This window comes from Channa argus, chromosome 11 (assembly GCF_033026475.1).
Source record: "Channa argus isolate prfri chromosome 11, Channa argus male v1.0, whole genome shotgun sequence".
Classification (NCBI taxonomy): domain Eukaryota; kingdom Metazoa; phylum Chordata; class Actinopteri; order Anabantiformes; family Channidae; genus Channa; species Channa argus.
In genome coordinates this window covers 12401877-12429453 of record NC_090207.1, presented here as the reverse complement: position 1 = coordinate 12429453, position 27577 = coordinate 12401877, and the positions used below count along the sequence as shown (strand labels likewise).

The window sequence follows — 27577 nt, the reverse complement described above, 5'->3', positions numbered from 1 at the left end:
CCGTTGCTTCCTCCTGTGGCAGACCATTTAGTAGACCAAGCATACTCACAAAACCTGATTTTCTTTCTCTCACGCTGTATTGATCTAGGTCAGGTTTAGTCTAATTTGTGAGCAAGGTGTATCTGAAACGATACTGACAAGTACAATGAAACAAAAAGCACATGAGGAATTTCATCACATTAAGTATCTCTATTTTAAATCCAAATACCGCAGTGACTCTGCAACTTTATGCAGCTGTAATAAATTGTGATCAAACTGGCTGCAGCACCATGTGCCTGAAAGCCCAACATCTATCCAGAAACAGTGTCAGAGTTAATCTCGACAACAGCTCACTTTTCTTAAAGTTTTTACTGGCTCCAAAACAAAATGAAATCTGAGCATACATTTTACGTGTCTCTTATCCTTTCATCTGTTGCATTCTGATGTCTAATGACCTCATATCAGCTCTATCACATCTGGAATTAGTTTCCAAAAAGATCCCCTGTCCAACTTTGCTGACTTTTATTAAAATATAAACTATTAAAACACTATTTTCCCCCACTGAGGAAAACAGTGATTATCAAGCTGACTCTGAACTATTAGCTATACAACATTTGGAACAACTATTCATCCTTTACCTTAGGATGCCTTAAAACATTTAGGCAAAATGTATTTTGCACCTCCAGTTTATGAATTTGTGGTTTGTTGATAGAGGTTATTTTGAGATGGAAAGGTTATCGGCCTTTTTTACATTAAATGATGAATGATACATGATTTTTTGATGTTTTTGACAATGAATTGTCTCAAAAAAAATCCTGAATTTGTTCTGGGGACAGAATACACTGTTAATAAAGGCAGAACACCCAGCTGTATTTCATTGCAGAAGGAGAACACCTGTTCTCTCTTATGAATTTATTGTTCACACAAGGTCTGGACATTGTCCAGATGCACTGGGACACGCTGTACTTATGTAATAAGACATTTTAGTTACACTTTGAAAATATTAACATTACATTCTGTTTCATTAGAAAAACCGTGATAAACAACACGTGTCAGGAACAATTACATTACAAGCACTGAGAGCATATAAATTTAAGGGGAATGACCAGGGCAGAGCTGCAGACACATCTTCAAATTACCAATGGCAGGACAATAGATTTAAATGACACTTTTTCTGTGTTTCACGTTCATGTTACAAAGGCAAAAAATTGTCAAATTGTAATTTACAAACATGACAGACCAGCATTCAGTCGTACTTTCTCTCTACAATATTAATAACCAGATGCACAATCTTAGATTTTATCCTGTTTAGATTTTCCCTTTGTCAAGATAAGAAAACACAATACTACACACTACAGTATACAGTGTATAAAAAAGCCCCCCTGTGTGTGTCAAGAAGTAGTAGGGAGATTGCGAGGGGTAACCTGGACCAAACGTTGACCATTTATGAAGAAGGAGCAGATTAACGCAGTCAATATAAATAATGTAAACCACTTCCAGCTTTTTACTCAACTGCCAGAAGGACACAAACAGTGATTTGGAGTCAGTAAGGCGAGTTGTGTGTCTTTAATGTTCACCTGCTCAATATGGGACAAAGCTTTGCACGCTGTCAGCACTGACTGTGTTCATGTGGGGGTGTGTGTGTGTTTGTGTGTGTGTGTGTGCGTGTGCATGTCTTTATAATTTAGAAAAAATAACATGGCTGTGACAAAGTGCTGTTAGTTTTAGATGACTGGTGCTGCTATCTGATGTGCCTTCAGATGAACTAAGGTCATTAGTCTAGTATAGGAAATATACAGAGGTTTTAAACAAACTGGTTATTATATTTGCTGTGGATTACTCACAGCTTTATAACACTGCTGTCCATACGGTCTCCACTATCTCTCACTATCTCACTGCACACTCTCAGACCAGTGTCAATATGCTGCAGGGCACATACTGTACATGTGGATGTACTGATGAGAAGCATAAGGATGAGCCGGCATGGAGAGAGGAAGTCAGCAGTGAAAGAGAGAAGGATCAAGACTCAAGGGGAGCAATCAGAAGGGCAAAATTGCAATGTGACCTAACATCCTAGACACGAGGGGAAGTACATACACATGCAAAAACGCTTAGATGAACAGTACAAGAAAACACACATATAGATGCACACAAATACAGATACACAGCATGGAGTCGGCTGAGAGACATTAGAGAGATCATTTTCTTTAGAGCAAACTCATTCAACTCTCCTGTAGCAAGAGGAAACCACACTCAAAACACCAACACACACATATGAGCACAATAAATATATATAAGCTGCTCCATCTGTCATCCACCCCTGCTCTCTAAGGGGAAAAATAAATCAATCACTGCCAAAATTCTGCACTTCAGGAGTGCACCTGAGAGTCATATGCATAAATGCACACACATACGTGGCAACACACATTTATTAAGTCTGTCTCTACATTTGCATTCACTTAATGGCTTCACCATGTCAAATATTTATGCTTCAAATGAACCGAAAAGTAATTTATTCCTTAAAACAACTTTAAAACAGTACAAAAGTACGTTCTCAAAATGGTGAATTTTGTGGAATGCATTATGCTTTTTCCACTCAACTGAACTAAACAAACAGAACAGTAAAACAGGTACCAAGTCTACTGTATTTTGGGATTTTCACACATCGCACATCTACTCACTTTGAATTCCTTTTACAGCAAAAAATTAGTAAGAGATAAAAGATAAGTACTTATTTGGCTTCACAGCAAAGATGCCTGTGTTTCATAAAATAATCATCGATATCTATGTAGCAATGGGATGACTGGTGGAAGTGTTGTTATAGTTAGTTCACCAAGAATGAAAACATATCAGTGTCAAAATGATCCGTTTTAGTAAGTCAGTATTATAAATACTACAATAGAAAATTTGTTACACTTGTAGCCATTGCAGAAGTCGCATGTTGTTCTAAAAATGCCTTTTGGCAATAAAAATAAAAGGTACAGTAAAAAGGTGTGTGTGTGTTTGTGTGTGTGTGTGTATGAGTGTGTGTGTGTGTGTTCAGTATACTGCATGTTTGTGCAAGAAGGGCTTCAACAATGGCTACCACAGTAATGTTACATCAGCATGACAAGAGCCCAGTTTAGTCAACATGCATGTTATTCACCAGCAACACTAAGAGCAAATAAAAATACAGCAAACAGCAGCTGTTTCCAGCTGAACAGGATGAATCCATGAAAGCACTGCATCGATGGAACGTAACCACAAACAAGAATCTTAGAGCCCCAAGCCTGTTTACTCATCAAACTTATTTTTGTAACCCAAGCATCTTGAATGTATAGTACATATTCTGTATTATATTCAAAAAATCACTTTTTGATCTGAAATAACCACTAAAAAGAAATAGATGTATCTATTTAGGTCCTGTATTTAAAATCAAATTAGAATTGAATCAGGACCAGTCTTACTGTATTTATAATGTAATTTGAGCTTCATGGATAAAAGCAATGACATATTCAAATTATCATATCTTTGACTTATACATCCACAGTCAGCAATTGTATTTTTTTTTTTCATCCTTCCCCACAGGGAGATAAAAGGCAGGAGTCTTACCTTTGATGCCAAACTTGGAGTTTCCACCAAACTTGAGAATAACCAACATTAGAAGGAAACCAGTAAAGGCCACAGCAGCGATGCCCACCACTACATATACCTGCACAGTAAGAAAGTCAAGTTAAAAACTGAATAAAAGCATGAGCAAGACAAAGACATGCAAAAGCAAAAGCCATACACACCACAACATACGATACAAGCTACAGAGTGTTTTATTTGTGTCACTTTCCAGATTTTCAACTATTATATTCACTGTGTTGGCTGACAGAAATAAATGAAAGAAAAACAGACCCAGACAGCCAATAATTGACAGGGACAATAGCAAAAACATAGAGCTAGGGAAAAACAGTGAGATGTGACTTACAGCAACTCTGTCCTCAGGTGGGTCTGCAGGGGAACTCTCTGTTGATGCAGGAGAGAGACAATAAAAAAAGAGCCTTTAAGAAGTGATTTCCTGCAGGGTGGAGGACGTTTTGTATGAAATACTAGCACATTGTCTAATGCAATTTCTAAGTCAATTTACATTAACATTTAGATTTAGTCATTTGACCGATGCTTTTATCCAAAGTGACTTAAAAGTGAGGCGAGTAAAAAATCTAAGTCGAGGATAAAACATCAAAGCAAAGTCCTATCTGAAGAAGTGTTTCCATTTCAGGAGATGCAAGTGCAAGACAGAAAAGATAGAATATATATATATATATATATATATAGGGGTCATTTAGCTTTTAATACATTATTTATTACAGCTTTCTTAATATGTAAACTTTGTTTAGTATGATTATTGATGGATTATTGATTATCTGATGACTTTGGATAGTAGTTTCTTTACTTAGGGGATAGTAAGAAAAAGAAGAAGAAAAAGAAGGTTTAAAATAACATTGAACATTATAATATAGTGATACAGAAAGTAAGATAGAGTGAATCCAATTAAAAATCAATAAAAAGCAAAGTTCAAATAGTGAGTGTTCATAGCTGACAAGTTAATAAGCTGTTCCTGCAGTGGGGCCAAAATTAAAAAAAGGCCATATTATGTGTTATGGTTAGAAGTAGCAAAGACAGCTGACTGGGGTTACGGTAAGGCAGGGGTCAGGTTAATACAGCAGCACATTACATTCACCAAAGAAAAAAGAATTGAGACATTATCACGTAATTACAAGAAATGGAACGTAATTACGAGTTACAGAACTCTGTATCTTGTAATTATGACTCATGGATCTCATAAATATGAGAGCATTTCAGATTTTAGATTAATCAGGTTTCTAGGATGTGTCACAGTAGTTCTGTGAGAGTTTTCAATACTCCCAAAACTCTGATAGATAATTTGCTGATAGATAATTTGGTGGATGTATCTTTTCAAAGACAGCCACACTCTGTGTGCCAGGTGGGTGTGAAAGGGGAACCTTGCATTACAGATGATACAGTTTTCAGCACAGAGTCAGTGTTTGACACACTGGGTAATTGGGTCTTAAATTGCAGCTTGTTTGAATCTCAAAATTTGCATGTTTTAGATTTAAAGTTTACCAAACAAATCAGCTGGCCTGAACTGATATAGTGTTAACTAATTAGAAAACTGCGAAACCTGTGTCTGAAATGAACTTTTTTGCTAAATGGTGCATAGTCAGCTGGTTTAATGTGACCTTTGTGAATGAGAGTGAGTAAATAAAAGACATGGTAGTACCTGTGGGTAGTTCTGCAGGCAGGAAGAGACATTGGAGAAAGAGACAACAGATACAAACAGGGTTGAAAACACAGCAACATACAGTATTGTAAACTGTGAATCTTTTGACATGCACTTCATAAATAATGTTATGGATCATGCCTATTCTATAAGGTTTTTTCAAAGACATATGTATTACAAAAAACATGCAAACTAATAAATAAACCCTAAGCCCTAGCTACAAGGATGTGGAGGTATGTAACACATCCTGAGCAACTTTGGCAACAAAGAGGCAATTTTTAAAATGTATTTTTTGTTAATTGGTGAATATAAAAAATTGGGATGTTAAACATAACAATGTTTATCTAAAACACTGTGTTGGCTTGTATGATAGATTTAACCATTTTACTGCTGATAAACAATTATTTATTAATATGTATTTCACACACCATAATATGAAGGCTCCTTTTCAGTTCCTGCAAAAAAACGAAAAAAGATTAAATTCGTCAAAATGCAATCAAATATTTCATGGACAGTATCTTTACACTAGATTAAAGTTTAATTTTAGATTTTTTCTTTTCTCAAGTTTCAGAAAGTGTGTTGGATCAGACTTTTCATTAAATTCCCATCACGTTTTCCATCTCCCTAATATACCAAGTGGGCTTTTTATGTCCAGTACGGCTTTTGAGACTTGATTTGTAGTTATTGATTCTGTTACCCTGGACATCTTCATGTATATTTCATGCTCATGTGCTGTAAATTTGGCATTATCTGTGAACTGTGTCTCCTTCTAATTAATTACAAAACAAACCCAGTCACAATTTTAGAAATTAAAATGCAAAAATGTGCGAGTTCCAGAAAATAATACAATTGATGATTGAAAATTGCAGTTTGTCAGTATAGCATCACTTTTTGGGAATCCATGCCAACATCATCATTAGGGTGTGAACATTATCCAGAATTCAAAATATCAATTTAAGAAGAATGTCTTCATGAATCAGAGAGGGGAAGTCCTCTGCCGAAAATAATCAAAGGCAGTTTTCACTTACTTTGAAAAGACGTGACAGAAGGATTAAGAATTAAAAATGTTTGTCATAGTAACTGTAAAGATAATGATTTCTTTGTTTCTGTCATATTTTCAAGAAGTACAATCTAAAAAAAAAATGATTATTGAATAATCTCTCAAAATATGATGACTAAAAATGAAAACCTCAATCACAATCTTCCAAAACCTAATGGGATATTTAAGATTTAAAATCCAATGATATAGTTTCTCAAATAAAAGCTAAAACAAAGACTTTTGTCTAACAAGTATGTTTAATGATTATATATACATACACACACACACACACACACACACACACACACACACATATATGTGTGTGTGTGTGTGTATGTATTCTTTCCTATTTCCTCTCACCAGGTCCAATCATGAAGTGAGCCGCCACCTCCTTTTTATCTGACCCATATATGTTTGTAGCTAGCAGTGTGTACCGCCCATTGTTGAGGTGTGTGGGGTTGTCCAGCTGCAAGCAGCCATGATACTCCCTCTCTGTGATGTCATGGATCATGGTCATGATGTACAGCCCTTCTGTCACTGGCTTATCATCCAGAAACCACTGTAGCTGTGGCTCGGGGTTTCCTGGAAAGTTTTTTGTGACATGTTGTTATTGCTGTGACTAATATTTACTGAGACACAATTCAAGATTTAAGTAAAGTATTTTGTTTCGAGACCTCAATCACATTCACATAAACTTAGCAGCATAGAATCACTTATGGACATTACGTGAGTGTCTGTCTCACCCGAAACACTGAATGGGATGCACCAGTGATGATCTGAGATTGCGTCACTCAGTTTAGTAATTTTGGGAGCAGCTGAGGTTAGAGGAGAGGATAAATGTAAGAATTTAGGAGTCAAAGGGAAAAGACAAATGCAAAATAGAGCAAAAGAGCAATTCAGAGGTAAAACTAGTGAAACGTGCAAAAACAGTGAGTGGTAGATAGTAGATGGAGAGAGCAGTTGTATTTTCTCTAGGTTTAAAATAAAAAAATGATTTGAAGACTGCTCTAGTCAGTTGTGCACACTAATCTACACTGAAGGTCAGGCTGGCAAAGGGTAAACTTACAAAGTATATCCAGCAGCAAAGAGGACTCCTTCTCTCCTACAATGTTCTCAGCTATGCAGCTGATCTTACTGTTGTGGTCCAGTGATGATAGGTTGGACAGTCGCATCACCGACGTCTGTCCTGATGTTGCAATCTGGTTGATTAAACACACACAGAGGTCAGCATGAAGGTTCAGGCATTTCCTTAACACAAAGACACAAAACTATTCCTTAACTCTTTAAAAGTCTAACATCAAGAAGAGAAACAAGATATGATACATAAATCAGGTGGTGTTATTGTTGTGATGGACAGGGGTCGGCATGGGAAACCTTGAATGCTGGCGATGACTGACAGGTGTCAGAACACACAATGCATCACAGCTTGTTACACATGAAGCCGTGTAGCTGCAGATTGGTCAGATTGCCCTACAGACCACTGGTCACCACAACACGTGGCCGATTGTGTATGAGGAATATTTAAATGGGATATAAAAGATCAAATAAATAAGAAGATAAGATAAGATAAGAATATAACAAGAAAATGAAAACACAGAACTGCAGTATGTATTAGATCCATTTAGGGATCCATAAATTGGACCGATCTAGAGAATGGCATTTTGTGCTGCAGTTGCTTCTACAACATCGATTGCGCCTGATGTTAGTTACATTTTGGCACCTTTATCACCCAGTTAAAAATTTTATGCAGTGATGCACTTTCTCTCAGCCTTCTTTCTATTTAATTTATCCTGATAGCCAGCATCTCTTTGCTTTCACCTAACACATTGTGCTGAACAAGGTTACAGAGAAATGATTATCGGGCTGCAATTTTGTGAGCCCAGGGTTCCTCTCACAAGAATAAACCTGCGTCCTCCACAAAAGCGTTACACTCTGTCTTAAACACAACCAATTACTGTTGACATTGGATTTGCAACTATATTGAAAAAGGCTCTGTACTGTGCTGCCACACTCAACTCTGCATCTGACCCTGTTCCCTGAGCTAATCATTTGACAGCTCCATTCAAACACTTGAAGGCTCCTTTACATCTGCAGTTACGCCTGCAAGAGGTGCATTTTGCATCTGCATGAAAAGAATGGCATTGCCTCATTCATTTTGGTTGCAAAAAATGCCTCCCATTACTGCTTTGTAAACATTAGTTTTCCTAAGCAATGTTCTCTATGTTGTGTATCTCAGCGTGTTTGTGCCAGTTTGTATCACCCAGCACAAGGCAGCTGCACACAGCTCAGGCTACAAAGCAGCCATTCTTTCCAGCTTTATTATTTATGTTCATAGAGCTGTAAAGATGTTGTGCATATTATAATATGGTATTAAGGACTGGTCTGTTATGTGTATTTTTGTGTGTGACCTAACCTCATAGTTGCTGACCAAAACCATGTCCCAAATCAGCTCAGGTGAGGGCACACCCGACGTCATACATGAAAGCTGCGCGTTCTTCCCCTCTTTTACTGTCACTTTGGATGGGCTCAGCGTCACCATGGGAACCTCTACATACAATCAGGGTGTGGGGAAGAGGAGGAGAGAAAGGGGAGGATTGAGGAAAGAGGATATGGACAGGGAGAGGGGAAGAGAGGAAGCAAACTTAGGATTCATGGCCAATTCTTGTCTTTTCAGTTGAAATACAAGGCACGTAACAACCTCGACAATAAGAGCGGGAGAGTAGGCAAACACACATTCACCACCACAGAGTGAAAAGAAAGACACACAAAGAAAGACCTCAAATCCAATCTGTCTCTCCAGATCTCTCTCTCTCTCTTTCTCTCTCTCTCTCTCTTTCGCTCTCGTTTTGATTTAGGCACACTCACTCCAATCAAACAGCCAGACAAAAAGAGACAGAGTTCAAACACAGCGATGGTTACACTGATTACTAGTGCATGTCTTCAGCAACCCAAGTACTAAATTGATTGGACACAGTCTGAAGCCTCTGTCAAAGCACTGGTGGCATGAGTGTATGTGTGTGTGTGTGTGTTTAAACTGTGGTGTGGACAGGTTTTATTTAAAAACCATCATTGTGAGTTCATTGTTAAGTTAAGATTTGATTTTAGTGTCCAGCATAGAGTTAAAGGCAGGGAAAAGACTGGAGTGATGGAGACATTTAGTTCTGATGGTTAAGGTTATGGCACAGGCTTAGGTGTGTGTGTGTGTGTGTGTGTGTGTTTACAGTGCTGACCAGGCGGTGACCTGGGCATGACCAATCCGACTCATTCAGTCCCACCACACTTGTTCTCTGTCCAAAAACATTATTTATTGAGACGAGAAAAAAGAAGAGAGATTTAAGTACATTATTACACACAGAGTTGCACTGTCATGAACAAAAGAAAAGAATCTTGTTAAGTTTGTTATTGAAAAAAGGGGGAAAGTGGCAAAAGATTAAGAAAAAAGTGTATATACTCAGTTACCACATGACACCCCCCACTCTGCCCATGTCACCTCCATATTGTCCACGTCCTCTACTATGCATAATCCATCTCGCATCAAGCTTTCAGTAGGCCTTGGAACTAGGATCTGAGTGTGTTATGTGTCTGTTTGTCTCTATGGACATATGTACAATCTTTCACAGGTCAATTGCCCGACTTGGAGCAGGAGCATGGTTCCCTTTCAGGACAAAATCTGAGCCAAAGAACTCAGCCCACCTCAACGCCTTAATCCTTGCTAGAGAGCAAAGATTTAACACTTTAACGCAGATCTGGTAGAGCGGCATCTTCCTGACAGAACTGAATTCTCCTAAGCTGAAGGTTAAAAAAGGGATAAGAGCCATCTGCTCAGACTGTAGAAAGAACAAATGTTTGTCATCAGCCAAACATTGATGACATCATCCAGCCCTCCTCAACAGTGGCAAGGCAGTTTCGATCCAGCTAGATCCACAACCACAGGGCAGCTTTACTTGGCCTAAATAAGCCTCTGTCCACATTAATAAGTCCTGGTTCACCTTCTACCACAGTTACAGTACATAACGGGGCCCCTGGGTAGAGGTACGATGACCTGCCTGCTCCACAGAGTTAAGTCCACCAATTTATTAGTAACCAAACTCTTAGACAACTTGGCACACATTTTTTCCTCTGCGTCCTCCAAAGTTGCTTTCTCTTATTCATTAATTTTTAAAAACAACCTTAACACTTTTGTACTTTTCCTGCACCACCCAGGGGCCACAGGGAGACACAGGGAGACACATCTCCTCTCTCTCATGGTTAATCGTGCCTCACAAAATTTATATTAAAACTGTGACACAGGAAGGTAGAGTGGTCGTCTACGCACATGTTAAAGTGTCCTTGAGTAAGACATCTAACCCCAACTTAGTTGCTCCCGGTGAGTGTTGGCCAGCTCCCCCATTGGTGTGAGTACGATTGTGAGTGCAAATGAGTGAATAAGAAGCAGTGTGAAGCGCTTTTATTAGGCCTACAATCTTTATCTAGCATTGTATAAAAACTAGATGTTACACTGGAGATTAGATGTTTTGGTGAAAAAGAACAGTTCTATTGGAGAATTTTGCTGATATATTCACTAATAAAGTATTTTGCAAATTGCTATTTATGTAATCAACATATTCTCACTGTGTTAATACTAGGGACCATTGACCATTGCACTTATGCAAGTTCCCCATTCTTCTGCTAAAACAAATACAGCAGTATTTATTAGACAGAGCAATTTTGCTAAAAGGAACAAAAAGAAAAGGAAAAAAGATGAACAAAGCATAGATTTAGGGTGATATCCTGGATTAGGAAGCGCAGACAACGTGGGCTGTAGAGTCTACAGAGAAATATGAAGGTATAATAAGTTCAGGTAATATTATAGTAACTTTATAACCCTTGCTGTTGCTAAGACTTTAGCACAGCAGAGCTCTAAACCACTGACATTCTTCACCTCCTAACGTGGTACGGGGTGCAGTATCGGAAGAATTTTAAGACTACAAGTACACAAAGACAGAACCAGGCTCAATGCCCAATACTGGCATTTCGATTAATGAGCACACCACTGTGCACATGATTATAGTTTTTTGAAAACTTAATGCAGTAAGAAAATATAAACATAATTTGTAGGGAACAGGGTTGCCCAGGTGCAGACCATTGCTCTTTGCCTAGTTTACTTGTGTGGAGGTCTTTCTCACAAAGAAAAGAACAAAAGAAAACAAGATGAGAATAAAATAAAGAGAAAAAGATGTGATAACACAAGAACACAAGGAAGAGAGGGGAAAAAATGGGTGTCTACAGCAACTGTGGCTAAAACTAGACCAATTTCTTATCAACCCCCCACGCCCCTTTCCCAACCTCCTCTGTCCATCAGCACGAGGCTTATCACTAGGGAAACCCACTTATCACTACGGCAACCCACTCAATCACTGTGAGACGCACTAAAAAACAGTCATTTCAGTGGTGGCAGGCCAGCTGCCATATCAGGACCACATATCTTAACAGGCTCTCAGTGAATCAGCTTTCTACTTGCGCTACAGCCATCTGCAGGTCACTCACAAAGACCACACACACACACAACTACACCCCATGAAGCCAAGAAAACTGAATAAAATTGTTAAAAACCTCAAATGCCTGGTTTTTATACAATTGATAGACCTCTTGTTACAATTATTTAGTGATTTGACAATTGCACCACCGGTGACACTTGCTGTTTCTGCATTCAGAATGAGGAAGCAGGATGAAACAGCACAGTAGACCAGTCTCTTAGGAAATATTTCACTGCTGTGTGCTTTAGTGTTTGTCCCATGCTACAGCCCACCTGCAACCAGTTGTGATGTGTGATGTGTCTACAGAGGGTTGTGCATTAGGAATTACTGAACACCGTTATTCCTAATGCACAACATTCAGAAGCCAGATAGAAAGTTAGCATTTCTTTCTTGTAGTAATAATAATACACGCATGGGGCAGATAAGATAAAACAAAAGGAGCAGAAGGAGAAGAAATTTGAACTAACCTGAAACCTATAGACCAAACTACTTTTTTCATATACAATACAGTATTGTTATGTTCACTAACAGCAATAATATAACTGATCCTTGTTTTTGCATATTTGAGAAAAAATGAGTGCAATATGTGGAACCATAGAAGTGCACAAAACAAAATTCTTATCTGCCGTGTTAATAGAGGTAAGATGTGACTCTGAACATATACGTATATTACAGAAAACGTAACAGAAAAGAAAAACCACCAACTAGCACTTTCCTGAGGTTTATGGCGCTTTAAATGTAATCATAATAATTACTGTATGTCAAGAGATGCCTCACTGTGCAAACTCAATTCACTGACTTTGCAACACAGCTGTAAGAAAGCTTGCAGGTCAACCTCGAGTTTGAAGTGTTTTGTCAAAAAAAACTAAATCAATGATCTCCAAGTCTACTGGCAACTGTACTGAAGAGAACATAATGAACAGCCTAGTTTGGAGGTGATAATGATGATAGTGGTGGTGAAGTGGTGGCCAAAAATATCCCATAGATGTTTAGGTTGGTTAAACTCCACCAGGTGTAAAAGCTCTGGCTTATGTTGGTATTATTTTTATTTTGGTTATATATTCAGAATTTAATTTTGAGAAAGAGAAGAGTTGACAGTCTAACACTTACAATACATTTCACTTTTATTTTCAGTCATTCGCTCATTTATCCAAAGTTAGCCTGTGCTTTCTTATTTTACGTAAATCTTACATACATCAAACAATGCACTTGGTTAATGGCATTTTTCGGGAGGAGGGGTATTTTGGCTTTTGAACAGCACATAATTTAAACCTGTATTCCAACTGCTCTCTGGTTAGTAAGGCATACTATATATATTATACTATATCTTATTATAGGTCCTTATTTTCAATCTTTATTAGAGATCAAAACTGCTAACTTTAGAAGCAACATACCAGTCCTTGACATGCCTTGTATACATACTGTCTTCGTTTACCGAACGCTTGTACCATAAATGGGTGTGAATAACTGCTACAGTATCAGGGATCTGCCCCAGTGATGTGACGCAGAACATAGTAGCTTCTAACAGCTCGAGTTAAAAAGGAAAATATCCACTGCTCTCTGAGTCGAAGCCTCCGCACAATATGCCACAACACTCTTCAGCATGATTGTTGGAGGTGTCATTGTTGTCAGGTCTTGTTATAGGCCACAAAAGGTTCATCCAAATTGGTATTTAGAGAAGTATTCACATTTGTTCGGTAATGCTTTTCACGACAGAGATGTGGTGAATTCTGAGGAGATGTAGAAGCCGGTGGGGGAGAGGGGAATCTTTGTCAAATTAAAGTGATAGGGGGAAATGTGCTAGAGACTCAGACAAAACAGATTCTAGTTTATTCACTGAGTTTGCTGCCACATGATTCTGTTTTTCAAACACAGTTTAAAGCCTGTCTATGCCTTATGGGATTCAGAAAATCACTTTACTTCAAAGAATTTAAAGCAACATGGATCAAACTAAGAGCCAAGACTGGCTGAGCAGCTTTAAATCTCAGAATATTTTATAGATAATTGATTTTCTGCCCATAAGTCAGACTGACACTTGGATTGCTATGACTCTGACATCAGATCATTTATACGGTTTAATGTTCCTGCAATAGGCCAATACTGTAGCTGCCTTCTCTGTTTTGTAAATTAAGGATTGCTACATGTGAGTTATTGTGCCAAATCATTTTAAGCACTTGTTTACAATAGTCTAACTTAATATTTCATCATGTTGGGTTGAACTTTATTTCCTTAATTTAATTATCTATTTTGGTTTATTATTGGATGATATAGCATTTTGTTTAGGTTCTATACCAACATTATATTATTCTTAAAAACATATCCAAAGGTAGATAGGGTTAAAGAACTGCTGCCATTATGGCACACAAATTATGGTTAACATTCATGGTTCTAAAAGACTATTTGAAGACTATTTATCATCCTAAAAAGGATCAAAAGGGCTTGTTGCCCATCACCCACCTCCTCCACCATAACATTAGTTTTTTACATCAATTACAAATTACTACCTGCATAGTCACAGAATGTGATACTGAGCTGGTCCAGCTATATCTTGTCAGAGGCAGGCTCACTGAATTTTAAGACTGTAAGCAACCTATCTTTGCCCATAGCCAAACATTAGAGACTACTTTCTTTATATTCCTATTAATGTTATTTAGTCAATATTTTTGTCCAGCTATGCTCTTCTGTTTTTTAAACTGTGGTCCCTTTTAAACTCTCTTGAACCTTTCTGTTGGTAATTCCTTACTTATGGCCTTAAAAGGAAAGAAGCAGACCCTAACTGAGATACCACTAAACTTTGTCTCCATTACGTTTAAAATAGTTAAAAGCCTCATAAAACAATCAGAATTTTAAGACAACCTAATCTGTGTCTGTCAATCTGCACCAGGCTGATGTTCTTTGTGTTGTGTTTGGTTTTAGGATCACAGCCTTTGGGTCTTGTGGGTTAATACTTTTTTCCTAACCTCTGAGTGACTGAGCCCCTTGTTGGTATAGACTATAGTATAGACTGGTATAGATGTATATTGTGCTCTTACAGTTTTGAAACACAATAAATGACTATTGTGTTTCAAAACTGTAAGAGCACAATATACATAAAGAAGAGTGAAAAGAAAAGTTATTGAGAATAAAAAATACTGTGTCTATGTGAGCAACCCCATTTGCAAAAAAGTTGGGAGGATGTGGAAACATAAATAAAAACAAAATGCATTGATTTGCAAATCTCATCAACCCACATTTTAATTACAATATACATAAAATGATATATAAACAATGTATCACTTGTTGAAACTAAGACATTTCACCATTTCATTGAATATTTTAGCTCATTTTGTATTTGATGGCAGCAACACATCTCAAAAAAGTTGAAAGAGAGTAATGTTTACCAATGTGTAACATCCCCTCGTCTTTTAACAACTGTCTGTAAATGTCTGAGAAGTAAGGAGACCAGTTGTTGGAATGTTTTCCCATGCTGGAAGTGTTCCTGAGCCCATGCAGTGATGTCCAGTAGAGAATCATGCTGCCTGAAGGCCTAAAGATCACACGCTTCCAGTTTTGACCTACTCCCTTGTCCCTTGTGCACAGAAATTTCTCTTGATTCTCTAGAAATTTTGATGATATTAGATACTGTATTTGGTGGGATCTTCAAAGTCTTTACAGTTTTATGTTGAGACCGTTTTTTTCTCAAATTGTTCCACAATTTTTTGGTGCATTTTATCACAGATTGGTGAACCGCTGCCCATCTCTACATTCAGAGAGGCTCTGCCTCTCTTAAATGCTCCTTTTATACCCAGTCATGTTACTGACCTGTTGCCAATTAACCAAATTAGTTGTCATTAGTTTTGATTTGCACCCATTAATTTTCCAGCCTTTTGCCGCTCTTCCAACTTTTCTGAGATGTGTTGCTGCCATCAAGTTCAAATTGAACTAATGTTTTCCATGAAATGGTAAAAGTTCTCAGTTTCAACGGCTGATATTTTTTAAATATTCTATTGTGAATAAGATATGGTTTGATGAGATTTGCAAATCATTGCACTCTGTTTTTTTCACGTTTACACCTTCTCCCATCTTTTCTGGAATTGGGGTTGTACATTGGAGAAGAAAAATGCCGGGCAACAATCAAATATATGGGCACCAAAAAGCAAAGACAAAGGGCAAAGAAGCCTGATAACAGTTATGGCAGCCAAACAAATGAACTGACAGATGAAGACGGAGTGCACCAGTTCTGTGATGTGACTTGCAGAGGTCTGGTAATACATACAGTATGCTGTTATTTCCACAGCAAATGGAAAAAGCTCCTTTGCTCAGGACAGCTGGTTTCAATTATCAACATTTATACTTTTTGCAGAGTTCATCTGATCCCTCCGAACCCAGCAACTTAAGGTGTAATGACTATAATCATAAAAAGGCTTAAATGTAAGGATGCTAATGTAAATCTTCTTTAATATTAGTTTATGGATTTCTTTTTTAGTTTGTGTGTGTGTGTATGTGTGTTTAATCCTCCAATTAACAACAAGTACGTTGAGGAATTTTAATACCTACAGCTGTGTGAACATTTTTCCTGAGTGACACACTTATTTTCACACTGCATAGGCTTGGAGCTGCAGCAACATCTGAGCAGCGGGTTTTGTGTTGGTCAACAGTGGGACCAGTCTATGTTTGCCTGCCTTTTTTGAGTGGAGCTCCACCAGTAAACAGTCGCCAGAGAGAAACAGAGAGCGAGAGAGAGAGAGACATATGCGGGTGGCCTTAGAGATCAGTGTCAGCCTAAGGGCATCACTGGGAACTTCCTCTCCTTTGTGCTTTTCTCCTCTGTCACTCAGAAATGTTCAGGCATACGGAAGGACAAACAGCCATACATGAAGCAGACAGACAGATGGAAAATTAGTAATAGAGAGGCGGAATGATAGCCAGAGAGAGGGAGAAGCAACAGATAGTGAGAAAAATGACAGCGAGGAAAAGGCCAGCAGTTTGGCCAGACTGAGAGGTCTTTGGGTGTATCACTGCCCGCCCTGGGGCATTATTTGGCACCCCTGCCCCACCATGTCCTCCTCCTCATATGTCACTCTGCCAGGGGGTCCCCTGCCCGTCTCTCCAGGGGCCCTGTTGTGCTAAAGCCAAAAATAGCCTCTGAAATGGATAGGAGGCAGAGGGACAGATCAATAGGAGTTATCAATGACATTGTTAGCTTCCTGCAAGCAAACTTACTGCTTTTGTCCTCTGCCTCCCAACTGCCCTGAACAATTTTTTGACCAGGTCATTTGCTCTGTAAACAGTAATGGCAAAGATACTTTAGGATTCATATCCGGGCTCATTAGAGAAAGAAATGCTATTCATTTTTAATTGAAGCATATAAAGCATTTGTGCTTATAAATTTAAAGGAGACATAAAAAATATTTAGGCTCTCACTTCACAGTAACAAAACAGATCTGACTGGATTTATTCCCCCAATCTGATTTTAATTTGCGTACCTAGATCAAGCTCTAAATTATTACTGAATGCTTAGTTCAGCCTGATTTGTGTCTATGAACACCGAAAAATTCAGGCTGATGTCGAAGAGTTTTTTTAAACAGAGTGAGACCAGGTCAGTCTCAGACATTCAGAGACAGGTCAAGTTGTAATCTGACCATGTTTATGAACAGGAGAGTCCAAATTTATGAATAATTCATGCAGTAGATTATATAGAAGGGAAGAATAAAGCATCAATTAACTGCTGACATTTATACATTAAAGCTTGATAAACACTCACATAAGCAACACATAAAAGGTTTGTGGTATGTGGAAGTCTGTCCTTGAGTGACAGAAAGCTTGCTAGTTAGCTTGACATTACACTTGTACTGTAAGTAATTGTTCGAGCTGTTGTGGGCTGTTCCTTATTCAGGGGTACTTCATTCAGAAGCACTAAGCAACTCAAAAGAAAAATGCATATTTTTCTCACAAATTAAACATGTTGAACGGCTGCTCACTGCTCATTGAAAATGTCATTATTGCTGTTGCAGTACAATGTACTGTATTTATAAAGCTCTCTGCATATTCCATCCCAATTCAATACATGATGATTCAGAGAAAAAGAAAATAAAATCTGCTGTTTGACGGCAGGTCACCGGTGCAATAAGACAATGTGCAGATGGTCTTTATATTGATCCATTCCATTAACGCTGGAATTTGGAAGTCAGAACTCAAAATTACATCATTACATCAATTACATCAGCTCTAGCCAGGGTACGAATAGCAGTTTATAACAACCAACTTTGTGGTATCTCCTGCTAATAAATTTCAATATTCAACAGTATATCCTCTGATAGAAGTTGGGTAGGATTATGTGTACAACTGTTTTAATTGGACACAAATGATACAGAAATGCAAATAACTTTATATAACTACAGAGCAGCCTTTTTTTAGTTTTTTCTAAGTTTTTTCGATTTCTAACCAAGTCACAGGTTGAACTTCAGGGGTTCTATTAGAAATTTTCAACTCGGAACTTTCAAGTGCAAATGGAACATACCATACAGTAACACTTCATCTCCCATGCAGTGAAAGTTCCTCGCTCAGCATCCTTGAGACTCACTGATCATGTTCTCAGTATAATGTCTTCATGCTTTCATAATGTTCTGTACAGTGACCTTTCCACAACGACAAGCAAATGTCTCAGATGAATACAACCAGTCCGTAAAATGACACAACTTCCTCCATCGCTCTCTCTCTAGCTCTCTCTCTCTCTCTCTCTCTCTCTCTCTCTCTCATACACACACACACACACACACACACTCCAATATGTCACACTTTTCTCTCTCCACCATCTAGCAGCTAGTCTATGCATCACATTAAAAAAACCTGTACAGGACAGAGCTAACGTCAGCACATTTAATGTCAGGGGCCTTTCAGTAACACCCAGCAAATACCAAGCCCTATATAAAGCTGGGCTTTCAGTGTGCATGATCATGTGTTCATTCTGTCATCATCAGACATTGCAGGATTTTTGCATTGCAAAGTTCTGTGGTCTACAAAAGTAATATATTTTAGTGTAGCTTGTAGAAGTTCCCAAACCGCACCAGTGTAAATATATATGCAGTGAGAATATGTGAGCATATACTGCACTGACTATTGTCAGTGCATGGATTTTATTTTATAATTATTCACATAGGATTTAACAGCACACTTCACTTTCTCCAGCCAATCACGTCCCACAACTTCTCTGCCAAATATTTGACACATATGTCCTGCACATAACCAAATGCGCATTTAGGCAAACACAGACACGGTTATGCATTTACATAGACATGTGCCAGACACATGCAAAACACATAAGAGCACTGGGCAATAAAAACAAAGGTTTAGAAAAATATTTGTATCGGAAACCATTAGGATTAGGCTACTTTTCCTACAGCTGCTGCAACACTTTGCACTCTGCAACATCTTGTTGATGTCTTATCCAGCTCCTTACTTTGTGTGTGTGTGTGTGTGTGTGTGTGTGATTGTGTGTGTGTCTAAGTCCTCACCACAGTTAGGGAGTGTCAGTCTGGATAGCAACTTGCGTCCTCCTCCATCTTCAATGCAGCGCAGCTCCTGAGTGTCTGCTTCCTCCCCTAACCACAGCTTGATCCACATGTTGTCACAGGAACAGTGCAGAGGGTTACCTGACAGGATCCTACACACATACACACACACACACAGTCAAGAACTGCCAAGAACAGTGAGCAGCAGAGTGTAGGAGAGAATTTACAAAAAAGATTTGTTTAAAAAAAAGTAGCTCAACTACAGGGCATCTGTCACACCATCGTGTCAGTGTTTTTTTTTAGAGATACTTTGCTTTCCAGCCATTAGTCTAATGAGTGGATTGCTGTGATTTTGATTTGTTTGTTAACTTTATTTAGAATAAGCAGAAAATGGGAAATGGCTAGACTGGCTCTGCCAAATATAATAAAATCTGCCAACCATCTCCTCTGAAGTTCGCTAATTAACATGTTATATTTTGTTTTACTAGGTTCTCAGTCATCCAGGTTTGGTTATCTGGAGGAGTCATGTCAACAAACACAAACTGTGGAGCAAAAATGATAAGAGATCTTATGTGCTTGAATATTTTTTGGCCGCATGCAGTTACATCCTAGAGTTACCATGAGGACATGAGGGAGCCAGTGGAGCCATATGAAAAAACAAACACGCTGAGCCCTTGATTATCACCGGAGAAGATCTCAGTTTTCACTCTAATGGGTAAATCTAAATTAATGAATCATAATAATATTCTTGCTGCAGGAACATCTAGTATTGCATTGGGCAATAAACCAAACTCTTAAGCACCACATTAGAAATGTATAGCTAGCATCACAGTTGAAATAGGCCTGTGTTAATCTGCAGAGTATGATTTTACCTCGGGGTAAAAGAGAGCCATGAACAGACGGAGAGACAGACAGACACAGAGATGGACAGACTGATAGTGAAGGCTCCATTGAACTCACAGATAAGAGATGTTGAGGTGTCTGAATATCCTCCAGGAAAGTGATGACAGGTTGTTATCTTTCAGATTCCTAGAAATTAAATCGAACGTGACGGAATGAGATTGTAATAGCACAACAAAATATTAGGTTGATATTACAGCAGCTAACGGCAAAGTTTTACGTGCCCAAGAGATAACGTAATATTTTTCTCATTAAAAGTTTTGCCCTCTGAAGAAGGTGACAATTAACCTTAAGTGGAGTAATAGTACAAGTAGAATTACTATCTAACTTTAATTGTGTTTGCAAGGATCGGAAATTTGACAGTCAATTATAAATCCTGTTTCATGAGAACCTGATGTGGATTTCATTATCCATTTCTTTGACATTTATTTGCACTTAAATTACTCTACTACTAAACACTACACCACTTGTAGTGTATAGTGAAAACAATCAGTTTAAACAAGAATAATGAAGCAGTAAATGAATGAATGTAAAACATAAATTTAATCTGTAGCTAACCTTTACCAGTATCAACCTTAACAGAGTCAATCAAATGAGAATATTGGTCACAGAGCGTCACACATTATGATGGAAGTTTTTTACTTACAGATACTGTAACTTGAGATTGTTCTGAAAGGCCAGCTTTGATACATATGTTAGTCTGCTGTTGGTCACCGTTCTGACAAAAAACAAACACAACAACACGATCAACATCTTCATGACCGGTGCACTTATTAATATCCCTAACATAATCAACAAGATTTGGTACCAGGGATCAAATATAAATGTGTGTGTGTGTGTGTGTATATATATATATATATATATATATATATATATATATATATACACACACATAATATGTATATAATATGTATATATAATGTGTGTGTGTGTGTGTATATATATATATATATATATATATATATATATACATACACACACACACACACACATATATATACATATAGTTAGTAAGTTAGTTAGTTTAATTGGTACATGCTGTACATTACTCAGTACTGTTAAAAGCAGGAGGCCAGAGAGTACGTGCCTGAAGTGAGCTCACGTGAGGAAGTAAGACTATAAGTTTATGTGAAGTTGGCTCTAATGATGTTTTCTGATTGACCTTTACTAAAGATTTTCATTTCCTCGTTTAAAATGTATAGTGAAAATTTTACACTCTTTTATCACATCTGTTTTATGGTCTCTCTCACAAATTATCAAGGCTGTAATTGTTTGTAATGTATTCCTTAGACACACAGGACTGTTGATCGTGAATTGAACACAACACTCATCCTGTCTGCAGTTAGAGCTTTGCTCCCACTGGATGCAACCACAATTAAACGAATATACACTTGAAGTGTGTAACGTGCTTTGTACTAATCTGTCTACCAATGTAATACACTGGCAGGAAATGAAAAGAGTAGTGTCTACTTAACAGATTATGACACTGTAGTGCTTTAGATTTTGAAACAAAATAATACAGCGAAACACACCAACTGCAAAAAAAACTTGGGGAAACAGAATTTTATAGCATCACACATGGATATTATTATTACCTAAGTAAAGTGGGAGGCATTATTCTCATTAAAGTAAATACATATATCTCACATAGTGGACAAAAAAAGCCAAGTCATTGTAGAGTGTTCAAAAGTTCTTCTACCTGCTTTAAGTTGTAAGACCTTATTAATTCACAGCACAGGAACATTTTTTATCCAACATGGCTTACACAACAAATACACACTTTTGGAAAAACAGAAATGAAATAATACATTGTGTATAATACTTCTAAAGCATTTGTGTCTATTGATAATAACTGAGAAGTTTTTTGTTTTATCTATTTATTTATTTTTTAAGCCTTAACAGACTCACAGGTTCCTGAGATTCTTGTAGTAGTGCAGGTCTTTGTCGTTGATGGAGGAGAAGCTGCTCTGGTTGGCAATGTAACTGTCAAGAGATACAAGTGTGTGTCGAGAGGTGCATTTGTTAACAGGGGGAAGCATAAACAGAGTCATTTCAACAAGACAAAGAAACATAATAAGCCTATATAATTAGAGTTTGTTTTTATTAACTCGTAGAGGACAGCAGCTGATGTACGGTACAGATGGGAGCTGGTAACTGAAACAGCTCGCTTGTCTCATTTCCTCAGCTGCACTTGAGCAAAGCACTTGACTTGTCAGAGAGATGATTTTGGACAACTCCTTCACGTGAACGAATGTATGAACAGATTCTGATACTTTACTTTTCGACTATCGCAACTTTAGGGTCAGACGTCGGAAAATATCATATGGCAAACTCTCTTGTAGAGGAAACAAGTTGTAACAGTCAAAGAGTTCGCTGTGCTGCCGAAAACCCTCAGTCTTGTTGCTGCGCATATTGTTTGGTTGAATCACAAGGTCAATGAACAATGTTTTTTTACATGGTGACATACAGCAACGGGCTGGGAAACTGAAGCAAAGACTATTCTAATTGGATTCATTGATTTCCAAGGTCATTACATGACTTCACTAGACTAAGAGCCAGTTCAACTTCTCTAACATTTAGAGTCTCTGAATTTATCCTTAAATAATCCCATTTTTGTTAATGCAAGTCGAATGAAAACCGTATCCAATAATAATATTTTACGGGGGTTGTCTGGAGGCTTTAAGGCTCTAACACACTGCACCATACCACACACAGAGGTTCAGCAATGGCCCTTTATTGCTTATCACCTTCCCTTATTTCCTTATCTAAAGAGTAAAGAGTGTCAGATTGTTCTGTCAGCAAAACAGTCAGCCACAACATTACAATCACCAGGTGGTGTGAGCCACAACCGTAATACTAGTGGATGTTTTTCTGTCATGGAGGATCAGGGTCAACATGCGGTCTAAGGCTACACAGCTCCATACACAGCAAAATGCGACACATGGTGTGCAGAGGTGGTACAAGTACACAAACTCTGTACTCAAGTAAAAATTTAAGTATTGTTAATGTTGTTTTTAACAAATTTGTTAGCGAGCTGGGAGGAGTTAAGTTTATTAGGTATCTGTCAATTAGCTTGGTAGGCTGTGGCAGTGAAGTCAGTATTTATGATTAACTTAATTGTCTTCTTTAAAACTCTGAAATGCTGCATTTTCTTTCTTTGTTGTTTCTCCTCATTTTACAACGGGCCAACAGCCCCAAATATCACTACAACTCTAACAAATGATGAATGATGGAGTTTTGGATTTGTCAATCCAAAAATAAATAAATAAATAAATTCTGTCCATCCATCCTGGCACGTCCACAATAAGGACTACTGCAGAACGTTTTCTTAGCAGATGGGAACTAATTGTGATTTGTTTTAATCAGAATTTGTTACATTAACACAAAGTACAGGAACTGTTAAAGTTCATTGCATTCTGTCAGATTGTGTGGTTTCAGTGCAAGATTTCATAAAAGTCTAACCAATTAACACAGATAGGGGACACTATCTTTCTGGTTTTTTGGCAAGGTCGTTTAGAATTAGAGGCTGCATCATCATCAGTAATCTGTCTGTTTACATTAGCCAAGCAGTGAGTGAATGCTCTTCACCAGCTTGCTGGCTCGTTCAAACAGCTTCTCTCAAGGCTTCTTCGAGGCCACTGATAAAAATTGTTTATCTCTGACAAAAGTCATTATCAACAAGGCCGTCTATCTTTGCCAAGAAAGATATTCCAGAAATTACATATTTTAATCTCCTGTTTAATTGCTGTATGGTTGAAAATCTTAGACGTGTTTCAATTTATTTCTAGGCCTAAATGACATTTATTAAAGGACAGTGAAGGGGGGGTACTGTACATTTCAAATGAACACTGAGATTTTACCCTCTTGAATGTTCACCAGCAGCTCAAAAGGCAAAATGTTGACACTGAATTTGAGTTATTTTTCCTTTAGCATCGATTTTGCGGGTCATTGAAATACAGCCATGTAGGGCATCTTGGGAGGTGCCTGTGCTAACATTTGGACAGCGTCGTCTGGGGAGTGAGTCTCAATCCAAACACACACACCACGCGCGCGCCCACGCGCACGGACTGGGCTTTGTCTGACACAATAAAGTCTGTCAATTTATTTATATGGTGAATTTATATATTTTTTTATTGGATTATTTCCACGCCGGTGTTAAAGACTGGCGTGACCCGTGGTGCTAATGGGTCTGTTATGCAACATAGGTTACACACTCTGCGTGTCCGAGACAAACCTGTGCCGAAAACACCGGTGTCACTTACGTTTATGTCCGAAGTGGCACAAATGTTCACTCCTCGTAAATGTAAAGGTTCGTTTTAAGAAATAGATCAAATTTGAGTCGGACATTGTTCTTTCTTTGCAAAAGTCTGATCTAGACACAATTGTAGGAAAATACATGTAGCAAAATGTTATAGGGAAATGCGACTTTGATAAACGCCAGGTAAACGTGAAGATTTTAGGACCGCTTAAGAATCCAACATCTCCCCTCTGTGACTATGATGCTCGGAGCCACTCACATGTCGCTGATGTTCTCCATCTCCGCCTCGCTCTGCAGGACGGGGAAAGCATTGATACCCCGCTCCGGATCCACGCATGAGATCCTGGTGCTGCTGCAGGAACAAGACGACGGGCATGCCTCCGCGGACATCCAAGGATCTCCGGAGCCCACTGCCACTCCGATTACCACAACCCACCACCACCAGCACCTCCACGACCCATACCCTCTCCCCGGCGAAGAGAGAGCCCCGCTCCCGGGTCTCAAGGCGCTCATTTCGCGTGCCAACTTCAGCTATTAGGCTCGCTGAACAGCCCCACGGCCCGGCCCAGGTTGGCTTGAATCAGCCCTGGTTTGGCCAATAAAGGAGAGATGAAGAAAAAAAAAAGCAAAATCCGATGCTGAGGTGGATATAGGCAGCGCGGCTAGAAAACCATCAGCCGTGATGACGCTGACAGACAAGGCAGCAAGAAAGGTGTGTAAAAGCACAGCAGCACAGTGTGTCGTCCCGGTCCTGTGTGATTCCTCCAGGATCGCCCGTCAGTCACTCAGCCAGTCAGTCAAAATCACACTGCCACACCGGCGGGTGTGTGCCAAGAAAGCTCGCTCTCTCACTCTATCTCTCTCCCTCTCTCTCCCCCTCTCTGTCTCTCCTTCTCTCTCTCCCTCCCTCTCTCCTTACTCTCTGTCTCTCTCTCTCCCTCTCTGTCTCTCTCTCTTTCTCCCTCTCTGTCTCCCTCTCTTTCCCCCCTCCCTCTCCCTCTTTGTCTCCTTCTCTCTCTCCCTCTCTCCTTCTCTGTCTCTCTCTTCCCCCCCCTCTGTCTCCCTCTCTCTCTCCCTCTCTGTGTCTCCTTCTCACTCTCCCTCTCTCTCTCTCCCTCTCTGTCTCTCTTTCCCCCTCTCTCTCACTCTCTCTCCCTCTCTGTCTCTCCTTCTCTCTCTCCCTCTCTCTCTCTCCTTCTCTGTCTCTCTCTCTCTCCCTCTCACTTCCTCTCTGTCTCTCTCTTTCCCTCTCTCTCTCTTCCTCTCTGTCTCTCTCTCTGTCTCTCTCCCTCTCTGTCTCTCTCTCTCTCCCTCCCTCTCCCTCTCTCTCTCTCTGAGCTGACACACACAGGTCGGGGCCTCCTCAACACTCTGTTCTCTCCGTGTGTGGATGAATCTCGGGTGGTGGTAGTAGGGTGACACTTGGGGGGGGACGCAATGGGAGATGCTCGGCTCACAGGAAGTCTGCAACGAGGGGGGGGGGGGGGGAGGGGGGGGGAGGACAGACGAGGAAGAGGAAGGGTACCACCATCACAGCAGATCTTGTTTAACGTGACACCTCATTGATCCCCCTTCGGGAAATGCTCCTTTCTGTGTTTGCAGAAGGTCTTGGCAAAAGGTCAGGTGCAGATCGAAACAGCTTTCTTGCTCAAGAGCACCTCAGCAGGTGCTTGCAACCAGGTTAGATAATTTTCTGTTTAACCCATTTTGGTCTGTCCAGTGTTAAAATTCCTCTCCTGTCTTTTCATGATTTGTGATCGAGGTGTGAGCGTCCATCTCTGACAGAGAGAGGCAGAAGGGGCATTGGAGAGGTTGTTTAATTTATCTGGCAGCTGACTTCAGATGTGCGTAAATGACATATAAGGGGCTATCAATTTAGAGACTCTAATTGGCATAATCATTCTCATCATCACTGTTGTTGTCATTATAATCATCATTATCGTCTGGTTGTCATGCTAAGCATTTAGCAGACAAAACCTGTACATGGTTAATCCATAAAAAACTAAACTAAATATGTCACCCTGTGTAACGCTTCCAGGCTTGTCTTCCTAAACATGAATAAGATAATGTATAGGGAAAACAGCCTTCCATGCAGTATATTAACCAACAAACACGTCATTTAATTATCCTATAGGCTTTTTAATGTCTAGGCTGATGGGTGTTTCCACTGTACATGCCCAGCACAAGAAATAGATGTGATTGTGGATGAGAGAGAGGGAGAGACTGAAAGAAAAAGAGGGAGCAATCACTAATCATCAAGTCTTTAGCTGGCATGTACTAGACCAAGCGTCACCTTATTAAATCGTTAGGCCATATTTCATAATCATATGGGGCTCCCAGCCAAACTAGACTAGACCTGAATCAATATGCTGTCATCTTAGAGTGGAGGCTATAGGGCTGCATGCCAGTCTCTCTGCTGCTAAAGAGCTACCTCCTACCTTCTAACACAAACATTATTCTGTGTTTTACGCGGCACAGCCAGCTTCAGATTGAGCTACTTGTCCTCAATCTTTCATCCCATATGTGAGAGACAGAGAATGAAAGCATGTCTGTCTGACAGCAGCAACAGCCCCAACACATACAGCAGTGTCCTCTCCTCTCCGCTCTACTCTGTCCTGTCCCAATGTGCAGCTCTAATGTGACGTTTGTGCTGACGCACAGGCAGTGTTGCTGAATAGAGGAGTGTAATTATGGAGCTCTGTCTATGTCTGAACTAATCTAGTGGATGCCTGCCTCAGAAGACGGAGTGTACACACTGCACAGAACAATGTGGCTGTGCAAATTAAAACATTGTCTCACAAACATGATATTACAATTAGTCTCTTTCCTTTTAGTTTTTACAGAGGTTTTAACCCATGTTAAAGACAGCTGACATTTTAAACATGTAATCACCACCCTGGACCATCCACACACAAAGCATTAATCAGGATGGATCTTATCCATCATTGCGAGATAATCATACTTATGCCATTTGTTTGTATCCTCTTGTAGAAACTATGCAAGATATTTGATGTGTTAATTGAAACACACAAAATGTTTTCCAATTATTTATGAGAGAATGCTGCAACAGGTTTAAAAGTGTTTGTTTGTTTGTTTGTTTTGTTTTATCGGCAGCTTAATTCCCTC

The 27577-nt window shown here is 39.0% G+C and overlaps 1 protein-coding gene across 2 annotated transcripts in view; it reads right to left on the bottom strand.

Moving 5' to 3' along the window:
• The window catches only part of ntrk2a (neurotrophic tyrosine kinase, receptor, type 2a), a 77678-nt gene extending 52281 nt beyond the window's left edge, over positions 1-25397 (bottom strand). Inside the window, exons 1-13 of one of the 2 annotated variants that reach the window (XM_067521210.1) lie at positions 24711-25397; positions 22102-22176; positions 20840-20911; positions 20254-20322; positions 19297-19445; positions 8701-8834; positions 7354-7486; positions 7031-7102; positions 6648-6869; positions 5677-5703; positions 5249-5260; positions 3935-3972; positions 3571-3670 (exon numbers count right to left, since the gene is read on the bottom strand). In XM_067521210.1, the coding sequence (XP_067377311.1) occupies positions 3571-3670; positions 3935-3972; positions 5249-5260; positions 5677-5703; positions 6648-6869; positions 7031-7102; positions 7354-7486; positions 8701-8834; positions 19297-19445; positions 20254-20322; positions 20840-20911; positions 22102-22176; positions 24711-24964 (1357 nt within the window). In that variant the 5' untranslated portion in view covers positions 24965-25397. The remainder of the gene's footprint in view (positions 1-3570; positions 3671-3934; positions 3973-5248; positions 5261-5676; positions 5704-6647; positions 6870-7030; positions 7103-7353; positions 7487-8700; positions 8835-19296; positions 19446-20253; positions 20323-20839; positions 20912-22101; positions 22177-24710) is intronic. The other variant, XM_067521211.1, reaches the window with a different exon arrangement.
• Positions 25398-27577: the final 2180 nt, after the last annotated feature.